A 15,249-nucleotide genomic window follows, 5' to 3' on the forward strand; every position below is an offset into this window, starting at 1 on the left:
GAGCTTTGCAAGCCCATTAGATAGAAAGAGTCGTGCTATAGAGCTGTTGCTTGCAGATTGAAAAGGGTGGGTTGGTAGGCCTTGGTGGATGGGGTATAGAGGAGCAGTATGGGCGGGGGCCGAAAGAGGGAGAGAGTTAACTGGGCTCTGTCATCTCTTCACTCTGAAGATGGATGGGGTTGGATAGAAAGTGTGAATGAAGTAAGAATCAATGACTGATGCTTCTCTCCTATTAAAACAATCTTTTTTTTTTTTGTCTGTTTTTTAAAAGGGGGCTGGCTTTGTTTCTCCTGCCATGATGATGCAGTGCCTCTTGTTTTCAGAGCTGACAAAGTTTGCATTCTGAGAACTTTTAGATGCCCAGGGTATTTCTTAAAGCTGTAGGACCCCTTGTATTGGTAGTCTCCTTACCACTGTGACTCGATTCATGCTAGAACAGCTTTTAACCCATAATGGATGGCCTGAGCTACCCCTGAATCCTTGTGGATGGGTGGTGTAATCTGTCATCTGATGACAATTCTGGAAAGCCCTGTTAAGCAGAAAACAGAAAATTGTGTCTCTATAGACCCGCCAAAGTTTGAGGATTCAGGCCGCGTCCCAGAAACGTGTGTCAACTTAATATTTAGGAGTTGAGGTGGGGGTTCTCTTGCACATAAAGGCTTTCCCAGCATGGTCCCAAATGCAGCTGAGTATCTCTTTCCACACTTAACACCTTCCACCTGTGGATTCAGCAACTCAACCGAGATGTTCAGGTTTTAACCCCTTGGCTGATGTAAACCTGAAAGATGGGAATTTTGCTTTATGGTTTTGTGGAGTGGTATCTGCTTGACTTTCCCAGCACTGTTTCTTCTCAGAGACTTCTGAGCCAATTGGCGTTTCTTGGAAAGCAGAAATTGAATTTCATTGGGAAAACACATCCAAGGAAAAATTTTTCCCTTCTCACTCTTCATGGAAAGGAAGTGTGGTCATTCTCTCGAGTTTGTGGTTTCGGTCCCTATGGAAAGCAACTAGTGTTCACAGAAAACGTTAACTAAGGGAGTAAGTTAGAAAACACAGCCGAAATAAGGTGGATCTGAACTGGGGATGAATGCTCAAGTACTTGTGAGCTCTCAGTGAGCACTGTTGCTTATGCTTAAGTTCCTATTTTCTGTTACATTTTTGTTCTCAGAGTTCCTATTATGGAGTTTTAGTAGTAGAAACCAAAACTCCAAAATTTCACTGAATCATGAAAGGATATGCCTCTTCCTATTGAATCTATCACTTAATTTCTATTTATATCTGTCTCTATTAAAGCAGCTTAAATTTTTCTTAGATCATTTGAAAAACTTGCCTGGCTCATTATTAGCAGGCCTCAGGTAGGTTGAATCAGCGTGACAAAAATGATCTTTCCACATCCCGTGCTGAAAATATCTATCTCTTTGCAGTTCATCGTAGTCATTCTCATAACTTAAAGTGACCATCATTTTTAAAGTGAGCAGCTTATGAACTATAAGAGATGTGCCGATTATAATAGAAAGTCTGGAAGTGTGGTTTCAAAGGAGATATCTTGACCTCAAATGAGACATGATTAGGTGTCCTTGAGTATGTGTCCTTTTGCCTCTACTCTTTGGAATCCTAAAATAGAGTTATGGAATTTGGGGGCTGGGTGCTAATCTTAAAAATCATGTAGTATGACCTTTGGCTTGATACTTGGAATCCCTGTACAGCACCCTAGACTGTGCTTGAATATTCTCCTTGAAGAGAACTTGCTTCCCCAAAGCAGCAGGGTCCACCTCAAGACAATCTGATTATAAGAAAGGTATTTCTGAAGTTGGCTAAAATATGTCTCACTTAACTTTGACCCTTTCACTCTTTGTATTTTTATTAATGCACTCCAATTTGGGGGACAGCCTTTCTATCCTGATTTATTGAGTTTCCATCTGCTAGTAATTGAATCTTTTTCACATGTAGCATTGTTACTCATTCCATATCTAGTCTTTATGTGGTTGATTTTATACACCACAATTGAAGACTTCACTCTCTTTGGTCTGCGTTTTCCTTCTAGACATTCTATTAACAAACCAGATTTTAATCATTCTTATTTATTTAGCCTGTCTAAACCTTTTAAGGTCCTGACTCAGTTATCCACCTTACTACCTGATTTAACCATTATGCCCTTTATAAGTCAAAGATAACAATATTAATCAGGAATGGCCGAAGTTAAAGGAAGAAGTTAAAGTTAAGGCAAGTTATAGGATGCATACATGCACCCATGCAAAAAGGGGATTTGTCCCCAGTTCAGTGCAGCAAGGATATTCTTTTACTGTCATTGAGTGTATTTTCTTCACTGGTTTATGAATATATTCATTCTGATCATGCTTTCATGTTCTTTTGCTTTACAGTGTTTCAGACTCTATCAATTGAATGATAATTTTTAAAATATTCAAAACATGGAATATTTGATGAACTCATCTCTGTATAGACTATAATAGCAGAGTGTCATTTAAAAGCCATAGAATTTTATTAGGAAGCAAATTAGATGTGGATAGCAAAACTATTCATCCTTTCTGAGCCGTCCTGTCTATTCTAATTTTTCTACTTCTTAAGGAAAAAAGTGAAATGACATTTTGAATACACAGGCTTTCATGATATTTTACACTTTTATAGCACGTCAAAGTTAAAGTATATTTACCTACATACCTCATTTGTCAGGTTTCTGGGTTTAGAAAGCCAGCTGTTAATGTGAATTAGTGCAAATCAAAATCTTCTTCTCTGCCACTTTATAATTTCTATATTCCCAAGCTCATAGAAGTGCGATTGCAGTACAACTTCACATTCATGTATCAAATATATGTGCATATTTCTATGAAAATCCAAATTTGGGTTAATGCTAAATCCTGAGAAGGACAACTTAAAGGCTCACTTATTAATTATCTTGAAGTAGCATTTATATTCCAAGTACTAATAATTGCTGGCCCTTAATGGTTCATAATTGAGAATAACAACACAAGGCCAATAGTAGATCCTCAGTAGTTATTTGATTCTTAAGCAGTACTATGGTTTGTATTTTCTTCTGTTGTTAAACATTAAGTAAATTATGCTGATGAACACCAGAATTTGAACTTCAGATGATTTTCGTTTCAGTTTATCAAACTCTGAGTGCCTACTGTGAACAAAGCACAACTTCGGTGTTGTGGGAATCCACAAATGAATATAATACAGTCTCTGCCCTCCAGTAACAAAGAGGTGAACAGCAAATACTTGATTCTAATATAAGGCACACTATGATTAAGTATTTCATTGGAAAGCTAAAACAATTGTGTATGTTTCAACTATTTCAGCAGCTTTTGCTGCATAACAAATCACCCCAAAACATATTGGCTTAAAACAAGAACCATTTATTTAGCTCAAGTTTCTACAGATTGGATAGGTTCAGCTGAGCTCACTCATACTTTGAGATCAGCTGCTGGATCGGCTCTGGACTGCCTGATGTAGCATGCCTTAGCTAAGCCGACTCTTTTCTGCTCCATGTGATCTTTCACTAACCAACAGCCCAATCCAGGCTTAGTCACATGGCCTCCTGGCAGGGTTCCAGGAGAGCAAGAGGAAATGTGAAAACCTCTTGAGGCCTATGCTTGAAATATCACTTCTTCCACATTCTGTTGGCTAGAGCTAGTCACAAGGCCAGCCCAAATTCAAGGAATGGGAGAATAGACTCCAACTTACACTCTAGTTGGAATATAAGACTTTTATATAATCATGTGAAATAAACAATGCAAATCAGGAGCAAGATTGAATCTCTAAGTGCAGAAAATGGCCATGAAGTACAGAGGTCTTTGTAGGCCTGAGTAGTTATAAAATATTTCATGGAAAATGTGGAGAGTTAAACTGAGAGGAAGTTAGGTGTTGATGAGGGGTAAAGGTATTTCAAACATAGAGAAGAGCTGGATTTAAGTTTTGTTTGTAAAACTGTGTGTGCGTGTTTGTATGCATGTGTCTGTGTGTGTGTGTGTATGTGTGTGTGTATTGACTTAACCAGGATCTAGACTGTTTTGCCACCTTTAAGTATTAAACTAATCGCTTTAAATCCCCTTTTCTTAATTTCTCTTCTTTGTTCTTTGCTTTTACTTTTCAACTTCTTCATGGACTTCTTTTTTATGTTCTGTATCTCCTCATCAAATGCTGCTTATTACAGGCTACCCTGAAACACTTCACATTTCTGTTATTCCATTCATTGTGAGAGAATCTTAACTTCCCCAGATAATTATTACATTATTTATTTAATTTTTAGCTGTTCACCTTCCATGTCTGACCAACAGGAAGAGGTTTGAATATGTTCTTTAGAAACGTTTCTGTTCCTTGGCACCAACTGTTTTTTACTTCCAATATACGTAAAGTTTTATAAAGCTGAATGAATTAGGTTGTGACATTGCATCAGATCTCCTGAATGGAGCTTGTTGGCAACAACTCTTATACAGCAAAGCCATCCCAAGATATCTGTGGCTTTTTTTAGATTGAGTTGGTGACATTCCCTCTAGGCCACTTATTCCCCAATTTCTAAACCTTCAGTCTAAAGTAAATGCAGTGCATTTCCATTGCAGGCACTTAAACTGCCTTAAAAACAACTATAGAACCTAAGAGAAATAATTGTATATTTCTTTGGAGACGTTGAATAAATTCTGATGTTATGCCTGTTAGAGGTATATAGGTAAAATCAGTATTTTCAGTTAGTCAACATCAGGTAGGGAAACCTGAGAACCACTCAAGAATCTGACTATGTAGACCTCCCCTTTTATTTCCCCGCCTATCTTGATCCTATTCAATAAAATTTTGGTTTTTGAATAAAATTGCCTTCCCTTCTTTTTGCAGTACCTCCAAGTCTGATGAACAGTATTCCCATTAAGAGGAACATGTCCCCTTTGCATGACTGCTGTTGGCGCTTATGGAAAAAATCTTAACTTTGCTTATATTTTAGCCTCAGTAGAACATCCATTTATATCAAAAACTGATTTTGTCTGATATGGCACATATCAAAATGAGGCTCAATAGAATTTCTTTTATAATATTTCACCCTAACCAGACTAAACAACCCCTAACTAGGCAATTACATAGGAGGCTGGGGTGGGGGTAGGGCAGGCCCACATAAAAGGCCTCAGGGATCAGTCTTCATCACAACCCTTAAGCTATATTAAACTGGAAGAAAGCCATCCCCCACATGTACTTCTTAGTAGGGAGGGGTGGTGGCCTGTAGTTTTCCCAGGTATTTACTGAGCAGTTGTCAGTGAGTCATGGTGAAGAAGGGAGGTGTGGGTGTAGGTAGTAGGGGAAAGTTTTTAAGAAAGGATATTCTTGGTGGAGGAAAATATAGCGGTACGTGAAGACTCTAGCAGTGAAGTGTGTGGATCAGTAATGTTGTCAGTAGAAATACTCTCCAGGTGCTCAGCTGAAATATTTTGTTGATCTTGAATAATGGCCTATAAAACTGGGAGTCATCTGCACCAGAGTTAGTAAATCAAACAGTTTGATAACTCATGAAGTTGGAAGATGTCATTTCTATAACTGATGTTAATGGTGGGGTTAGAAGGAATGGTTTAAGCCATAAAGCACATTATCTTGGAAAAGATTATCTGCACAACCGATATGGTAGCATATATAACATGTATATGTGGGTAGATGTCATTTCCGAAACGAAATCTGGGGTTATCATATCCCAAAGGCATTTGTTGATTAGAAGAGGATGTAGTAATATTAATATATTAGAACTCCTGCACAAATCTCTGCTGATACAGAGCCACTAAAAGTTCCTGCAGACTATGGGCCATGTCTTGACATAGGCACAGCAAGCCCTTGAATGTAGATATAGACCTCCTTAATCAGGAAGTATTCATTCATTCATTCAACACTATGCCTAGCACTGTTAGAGTGGGTACAGTGGTATAGAGGGTATAGTGTAGTGAATAAAATATGGTCCCTGCCCTTGTGGAGCTTACATTCTGGTGTAGTTTGCCCATGCTTGTAACATAGGCCTTTTTAACATTCTGCCCTTCCCAAAATCTCTCTTCAGGTGGCCCTGGTGCTTTGAGGGAATGCTTCTTTGTCTAGATTTTTATTTTTTGTACTGATGCTCTATTAGTCAGTTTTAGGGAAAGCTGCAGAATTTTCTGGAAAGATCCCCAGGACAAGGCCAAATGTGCTGTATACTGATAAGCAGGCTTTCAGAAAAGAACGTTTAGCTATGGTTGGCAGCCTGGCATAAATAAGATGGTCAAATTGAAATACTTCCTTTCCAAAGATAGTCCTTTGGTTTTTGAAATCAGGTTTTTCTGGTTGCATTAACAAAATTGTTTTGCCCAAGTTGTTTTGACAGACACTTATAATCTTCACAGTGATACCTCTAACCTTAAAGGAAGTTCTGACAGCAAATAATTCCTATTGCCAAGTAGAAGAGAGCTAACACCTTTGGGTCTGGTTTTGTAAAATAATAAGAAGAAAATTGGGAACATTTCTGAGAATAGATTCCACTGAGCTAGACCTTTGACCTCATATAAGCCAACACTAGATCAGCATACACAAGGATGGGGCACAGGTGAATAAGGTCTTCAGCTATGGGGTGTGGCTGCAGCTTCTGCACATCAGATATATCCCCTTACTTTGCTTGGGACGTTATTAACTAGAGCCATCATAGAAAATTTATAGAAGGAATTGCCAGTAATATGTAACACATTCTGGGATTTACTGAATGTTTTTGGTTGATTGGAGGAGAATTTATCCTAGAACTGCTGAGACTTTGTCTCACCTATACCAGCCTCTTAACTGGGGAGGAGGTGTGTGCCTGGAAATGCTGAATCATTAATGACAGGGTCTTTAAACTGAATTAATGGCGGATATGTGGAAATAAGCAATGGGTGAAGAACCTTCAGTTAGAGGGGTTGTGGACAATCTTTTGGGTAGCAGGAGACAAAACACCAGGCTTTTGATGTATTTTCCCATGAATAATGCATTGGATTTGGCCTTTCGCTCATGGGCCTCCCAGGCTAAGACTAGCCATTGTTACTGGCAGCCCATATTGGTACAGTCCTGGGTTAGATGGCTAATCTAATCTAAAGCTTGGTCAACAGAATTGTCCACCACTTCCTACTTTAAACTGGAGGCAGAGAGATCTGCCACCTAGAGATCCCACCAGAGTATAGAACAGCCTTTCCAGTAGTGGCTAGAAGGACCTTTTCCAGAAGTGTGAATCTAGTCTGTGACAACCCTGCTACCCCTTTGGTCCAGTAAAACAGCTATAACTTTTAATGGGGGCATGGTGCCAGCATCACTCCAGATAGCCTCATAGTAAAGTCTCTCAGTTCAGAGGCTAGAGTTGCATTCCATTTCAACTCTTGTGTGAAGAGCTAATAAGCGTAGCATAGTAAGCAACCTGGTTATTTCTACCTTAGCTCATTGACAGCATTTGTGGTCCTCATGCTAAATAATAAAAGACCTAGGTAGTCTGTGAGACCAGCTGCTAGGCTAGCCTGAGCCACTTCACTTCTCTCTGCTTTCCCAAGAAGCCAAGCCTCAGAAACTCAGGAGGTTTCTTTCTTACTTCCAACACAGCATGGATATGCATACCCATAAACCTGGAATTTGTGAATTTCTTAGATAATCACATCTTCAAGAGAAAGGACAGGAAAGTCATCACCAATGAATTTCCCTGGGAGTAGCAGTGGAATCAGAGGCTGTTGTGGTAGTGCTGGCTGAGTTAAAGCCTAATGGGTTCCGAACACAAATCTCATCTGCATTAACTACACTGTCTAGTGTCCTATTAGAGGACACTCATAGGCCAAAGAAAGGACAGTAGAGCCAGGCCTTGGAACTAATTTCTGACAAGTGTATCCTACTGATAGCCGCTGGAGGGCAGCAGAGAGTGACAACAAAGGGCTAGATTTAGGGAATTGGGGCATATTTCAATTTGCCAAGAGAGAAGCCCCCCATAGCTGTAAGAGAATTAGCTATCTGGGAGCCACCATTACAAGCATAGGTGCCTGGGGAACAAGGAACAAAAAGAGTGTCCAGAACCCTGATCTGAAGGTTAAAACCCTCCTACTAGGCAAATTCAGAAACCAGTAAAGAAATGAGGTAGAACAAACTATGAAAAGGGAACCAGACAGCATCAGTAAAGATAGGGAACCAAAAGAACTAAAGTGTCAAGTCCCAAGGGGGCAAGCAAAGATGGAACAGGAACCAAGTGAAAGAAAGAACTACAGTGGGAAGCAAGCCAGAGTGAGTGAGTTGAGGAGGCAAAGGGACAATCCAGAAAGACTGATTCTGAGGCAGCCATACCCAGGAAGGAGTCTTTCTGTAGGACACCTATCAGCAAGCAGGGAGCTACAAAGGATCCAGTTTCATACACAATCACACAGCTATATCAATGGGCTGCTTATCTCTTAAAGTAGTTCCTCCTTGATTAGCCAGGATTATTTCGTTCTTGGTCTTTCTTCATTTCAGGAGCAAAATAACTCATTGCAAATATGGAGAGAGAGAGAGATGATATGGCATTTTAAGATGTGACTAAGAGATTCTTAACACATGAAATGAAATTAAACTTGGGGTTGAAGCCCTTCTGGATATCATTGGTGTCAAAGGACAGCTCAGTTTCCTAGAATAGCTTCTGATATTGTCTTTTGATATTTTACACTGTAACATTTGCTAAGAATATCCAGTGGAAAAGAAAAACTGGCTCTGGTGACTAGTTATATAGGCAAGATCCCAATCAATCCAAGGATTTAGGATCTGTTCCCAGTAGGTTAGCAGAGAGCTGTTTGGAGTCGCTTCTAATTGCTGTGTAAGCAGTTTTCCAAACCCCTTAAGGATGGAGAAAGAAAACTCTTTTTTGGCCTATTAAACTTCTAGTGTCTCCCTTCTTTGTCTCAACTCCTTAAGCATCAGGAAAATGGGACTTCTGTACCTGCAAATTCCAGTAAATATTTAATGCTTACTCCAGGATTATAAGTCTTATAAGCTATAAAATCTTTATTTTTATAGACTAAGAAATGTTTCCAGTAGGTTAGTTCATAAATATAACAGGTGAATGACTAAATAAATTATGCTATACCCATATAAAGAAATATCACTCATCAATAAAAAGAATAAACTATTGATACATCCAGTTCTCGAATTTATGTAAAATTCCAGAAAGGGAATTTCATACAGCATAATGTTTTAAGATTCATCCATGGACAGATTCAGTGCAATCCCTATCAAATTACCAATGGCATTTTTTACAGAACTAGAACAAAAAAATCTTAAAATTTGTATGGAGGGCTTCCCTGGTGGCGCAGTGGTTGAGAGTCTGCCTGCCAGTGCGGGGGACACGGGTTCGTGCCCTGGTCTGGGAGGATCCCGTGTGCCGCGGAGCGGCTGGGCCCGTGAGCCACAACTGCTGAGCCTGCGCGTCTGGAGCCTGTGCTCCGCAGCGGGAGAGGCCGCGATGGTGAGAGGCCCGCGCACCGCGATGAAGAGTGGCCCCCGCTTGCCACAGCTGGGGAGGGCCCTCGCGCGGAAGCGAAGACCCAACACAGCCATAAATAAATAAATAAATAAAATTAAAAAAAAAAAAATTTGTATGGAGACACAAAAGACCCCGAATAGCCAAAGCAGTCTTGAGGGAAAAAAACAGAGCTGGAGGATTCAGACTCCCTGACTTAAGACTATATTACAAAGCTATAGTAATCAAGACAATATAGTACTGGCACAAAAACAGAAATATAGATCAGTGGAACAGGATAGAAAGCCCAGAGATAAACCCACACACCTATGGTCAGCTAATCTATGAAAAAGGAGGCAAGGATATACAAAGGAGAAAAGACAGTCTCTTCAATAAGTGGTGCTGGGAGAACTGGACAGCTTTCATGTAAAAGAATGAAATTAGAACACTCCCTAACACCATACACAAAAATAAACTCAAAATGGATTCAAGACCTAAATGTAAGACCAGACACTATAAAACTCTTAGAGGAAAACATAGGAAGAACACTCTTTGACATAAATCACAGCAAGATCTTTTTTGATCCACCTCCTAGAGTAATGGAAATAAAAACAAAAATAAACGAATGGGACCTAATGAAACTTAAAAGCTTTTGCACAGCAAAGGAAACCATAAACAAGATGAAAAGACAACCCTCAGAATGGGAGAAAATATTTGCAAATGAATCAACGGACAAAGGATTAATCTCCAAAATATATAAACAGTTCATACAGCTCAATATTAAAAAAACAAACAACCCAATCAAGAAATGGGCAGAAGACCTAAATAGACATTTCTCCAAAGAAGACATACAGATGGCCAAGAAGCACATGAAAAGCTGCTCAACATCACTAATTATTAGAGAAATACAAATCAAAACTACAATGAGGTATCACCTCTCACCAGTTAAAATGGCATCATCAGAAAATCTACAAACAACAAATGCTGGAGAGGGTGTGGAGAAAAGGGAACCCTCTTGCACTGTTGGTGGGAATGTAAATTGATACAGCCACTATGGAGAACAGTATGGAGGTTCATTAAAAAAACAAAAACAAAATTACCATATGACCCAGCAATCCCACTACTGGGCATATACCCTAAGAAAACCATAATTCAGAAAGACACATGCACCCCAATGTTCATTGCAGCACTATTTACAGTATCCAGGTCATGGAAGCAACCTAAATGCCCATCGACAGCTGAATGGATAAAGAAGATGTGGTACACATATACAATGGAATATTACTCAACCATAAAAAGGAATGAAATTGGGTCATTTGTAGAGACATGGATGCATCTACAGACTGTCATACAGAGTGAAGTAAGTCAGAAAGAGAAAAACAAATATCGTATATTAAGGCATATATGTGGAACCTAGAAAATGATACAGATGAACCGGTTTGCAGAGCAGAAATTGAGACACAGAAGTAGAGAAAAAACATGGACACCAAGGGGGGAAAGCGGCAAGGGGTGGGGGTGGGGGTGTGATGAATTGGGAGTTTGGGATTGACATGTATACACTGATGTGTATAAAATGGATGACTAATAAGAAAATAAATAAATAAATAAATAAACATACACAGGTTAAAAAAAAAGATTCATCCATGGTATTGGATGTATCAGTAGTTCATTCCTTTTTATTGATGAGTAATATTCTTTATATGGATATATCATACTTTATTTGGTCATTCACCTGCTATATTTATGAACATTCTGTTGTTTCCAATTTCGTACTATTATGAATAAGGCTAATGAACATACATGTACAAGTGCTTGTGTAGATATATTGATATGTTTTTATTTCTCTTGAGTAATACTAGGAGTGGAATTGTTGAAGTATACATTTAACTTTTTTTTTGTTTTAATGTCAAACTATTTTCCAAAGTGGTTGTACCATTTTCCATACCTGTCAGCAGTGAATGAGAGTTTCAGTTGTTCCACATTCTCTTCAACACTTGGTGTGACAGTCTTTTATTTGTTTGTTGGTTTGTTGAGGCATAATTAACATATACTAAAATTCATCCTTCTTAGATATACAGCTCTGTAAATTTTTACAAACCTGTGCAGTTGTGTAACTACCACCCAAATCAACATGCAGAATGCTTCCATTACTCAGAAAATTCCTTTATGCCTCTTTGCAGTGAGTCTCCTCTTCCTACTCCCAGCTCCTGGCAATGACTGTTCTGATCTCTGATGCTACAATTTTGTCATTTAAATGGAATAATACATATAAATGGAACCATACTCTTCATTTTGGCCTCTTTCACTTAGCATGATGCTTTTGAGATTCATTCATATTGTTGCATATATTAGTAGTTTCTTCATTTTTATTGCAGAATAATATTCCATTATGGGGATAATTTGTTGACTCATTCACCAGTCGATGAATATTTGGATTGTTCCCAGTTTGGGGATATCATGAAAAAAAAGCCACAATAAAGATTTGTGTAAAGGTTTTTATGTGGACATATGTTTTCATTTCTCTAGAGTACTTAGGAGTGGGATTACTAAGTCATATGGTAAGTATATTTTTAACTTTATAAGAAACTATCAAACTGTTTTCAAAGTGGCTTTACCATTTTACATTTTCACCAGCGATATATGAGAGTTGCAGTTGCTCTGCACCCTTGCTAATATTTGGTGTTGTCAATTTTCTTTTCATTTTTACCATTTTAGTAGGTATGTTGTAGTATCTTGTGGTGGTTTTAATTTGCATTCATGTAATGACTATTGATGTTGAACATTATTTTTTGTGCTTATTTGACATCTGTATCTCTTCTTTTGTGAAGTGTTTGTTCAAATCCTTCATCCAGTTTTAAAAATAATTATTATTGAGTTGTAAAAGATTTTTATATATTCTGATTAACAGTTCACTATTAGATATGTGTTTGGCAACATTTTCCCCCTAGTCTGTAGCTTTTAATTTTCTTAATAGTATTTCTCTAAAAGTTTGAGTGTTTTATCTTAATAAAATACAGTTCTCAGTGACATCATTTTTTTCTTTCATGGCTCCTGCTCCATGTGTCCTATGTTAAGAAATTTTTGCCTAACTCAAAGTCACAAAGATTATCTCCTATTTTTCTTCTAGGACTGTTATATATAGTGTTAGGTTTTTTTACATTTCATCTCTGTTGACACATTTTGAGTTAATTTTTCAATGTAATGTACAATATGATCAAGGTTCATATTTTTATATAGAATGTATAGTTGTTCCAGCACCATTTGTTAAAAAGATTATGTATTTTTATTGATTTGCTTTGACACCTTTATCAAAAATCAACTGACTATATATGTATTGTTCTATTTCTGGATTCTATACTTTGTTCTGTTGATCTGTGTGTCTATCCTTTTGCTATGTCTTGATCTTACTTTTATATTAAGTCTTGAAATCAGGTACTACGGTATGAGTCCTCTGTTTTTTCTTTTTCAAAATTGTTTATTTATTCTAGGTCCTTTACAAATATATTTTAGAATCAGCTTGTCAATTCCTACAAAAAAACCTTCATGGAATTTTGACTAGGATTTTATCAAATTCATAGATCACTTTGGAGAGAATTGGCATTCTGACAATATCGAGTCTTCTAATCCATGTACATAGTCTATCTCTCCATTTATTTATGTCTTTGATTTCTTTTATCAGTGCTTTGTAGTTTTACAGCAAATCTTGCAAATATTTTGTTAGAATTAATCTTCAGCAAATATTTTGTTAGAATTAATCAGAGTATTTCATGTGCATTTTAAATGCTATTGTTTTTATGTCAGTTTTTAATTGTTCATTGCTAGTGTATAGAAACACAATTGGTTTTTTTATGTTGATCTTGAATCTCAAACTTTCTGAACTCATTTATTAGATCTAGTAATATTTTATACATTCTTTGGGATTTTCTAGGTAGACAGTTACGACATCTGTCTTAAGACAGTTTTACTTCTGCCTTTCCAATGTAGATGCCTTCTGTTTCTTGCCTTGTTGCACCAGGACCTCCAGTACAATGTTAAATAGAAGTGCTGAGAGCAGATATCCTTGCTTATTCCTGATCTTAATGGGAAAGTATTCCATCTTACACCATTAAATATAATAATAGGTGTACGTTTTTTATGCTCTTCATCAGTTGAGGAAGTTTCTTTTAATTCTTTTATTTATTTATTTATTTATTTATTTATTTATTTTATGGCTGTGTTGGGTCTTTGTTTCTGTGCGAGGGCTTTCTCTAGTTGTGGCAAGCGGGGGCCACTCTTCATCGCGGTGCGCGGCCCTCTCACTATCGCGGCCTCTCTTGTTGCGGAACACAGGCTCCAAACGCGCAGGCTCAGTAATTGTGGCTCATGGGCCTAGCTGCTCTGTGGCGTGTGGGATCTTCCCAGACCAGGGCTCAAACCCGTGTCCCCTGCATTAGCAGGCAGATTCTCAACCACTGCACCACTAGGGAAACACCCTTTTAATTCTTAATTTGCTTAGAGTTTTTATTATGAATGGTACATCTGTTTTATATCCCATCATTTAATTAGCCAGTATTATTTTTGAACTTACAAGTTATTTCTAATGTTTTCTTTTTATATTTAAATTATAATATATGTGTTCATACTTAAAGACCTTTTTTTAATCTGAATTTTTCCTTAAGGTAATTACTTTATGTAATAGTTAAAAAAACATTTTTATGGCTTTTAAATGTATTGTTGGTTCCTATAACAAAGGGTTATTATACCAACTTAAAGTATACCTAGCAGTGTATTCGTGCACTAGTTTTACAGCAGCCTCACCAACATTGAATCTATAAATTATACATTTTAAGTGTTTGGTTAATACGATAGGTATAAGAGGGTACCTTTATCTTTTTATTCCATGTCTTTTTTTTGCTACACATTAAAAAAAATTGAGTAGCCCATGAACATCAGTAAGGGCATGAATTTGTCAATGTCTGGTTTTCAGTTCTCATTGCCCTGTCCTGTGATAGGTTTTTTGCAATCTGATTTGATGCCTCTCTAATTTAACTTTAGCTTATTACAATCTAGTAAGAAATACAAGACTGATATTTATAAAAGTTAACTACTAGTAAAAAGTAGCATATGTTTAAGTGACAAATTAAGTATTGTGCAAGCATTGCATGAGTTTGAAAGAGGGAGACATTGCTGAGCCATTAGAAGTGATGATTCTTGCCTTTCTGGTTAATGGGTCAGTAGGAGCTGATTTTGTTTCTTTTGTTTATTAGGTTTATAAAAGCATTCTGTGACCAAAACATTTGAGATTCATTCTTCATGGTGTCTCTAAAATTGTGTGTGAAATTTAATTCCCTGCTAATAATAAAAAATGTTCAAACCATTGTTTGTCTCCAGTGTTACTATAGAAAAAGCAAATTAGCCTGCTATTGGCTAGAAGAGCTAAGGTGTGAGGTCTCTATTTTCCAGAGTATGCTAAAAAAATATGCTCTAGAGACTTAATCTGAAGATTGAGGTGTGGGTGTTCACCTAAGCTAAACATCAATCAGAAAGAGGCCTCCCAAATTCTTCCCAGAGTTCTGATGCTTTGGGCCTGATGAAGACAAGTAGCAGGTTCTCTACAGCAATGTTCTGGCTGCCTTAAAAGCTACTGCTAGTATAGTCTGTAGTATTCTGTGACTTGGCACCACAAGAGACTTGGAGGGACAATGGGGAGAAAGTGGTTCTCAGAAGCTACTGGTACACCAAGGCTATATTACAAAGGACTTTCTCAGGCAATAGTAAATGAGCAACATCACTGAAAGTGAATGTGTGTTATGAGGCAAGGG

At 37.6% G+C, this 15,249-nt stretch overlaps 1 protein-coding gene across 5 annotated transcripts in view; it reads left to right on the forward strand.

The window, feature by feature from the left end:
* EXOC6B (exocyst complex component 6B) overlaps nucleotides 1–15,249 on the forward strand; it is a 727,664-nt gene that overhangs the window by 549,107 nt on the left and 163,308 nt on the right. Inside the window, exon 21 of one of the 5 annotated variants that reach the window (XM_059942980.1) lies at nucleotides 11,975–12,005. The exons of the other annotated variants lie outside the window; for them this stretch is intronic. Coding sequence (XP_059798963.1) covers nucleotides 11,975–11,983 — 9 coding nt within the window. The 3' untranslated portion in view covers nucleotides 11,984–12,005. Of the gene's footprint in view, nucleotides 1–11,974; nucleotides 12,006–15,249 lie in introns of those variants that run through there. 5 annotated transcript variants of the gene reach the window in all.

The sequence above is a fragment of the Balaenoptera ricei genome, chromosome 13, assembly GCF_028023285.1.
Source record: "Balaenoptera ricei isolate mBalRic1 chromosome 13, mBalRic1.hap2, whole genome shotgun sequence".
Lineage (NCBI taxonomy): Eukaryota > Metazoa > Chordata > Mammalia > Artiodactyla > Balaenopteridae > Balaenoptera > Balaenoptera ricei.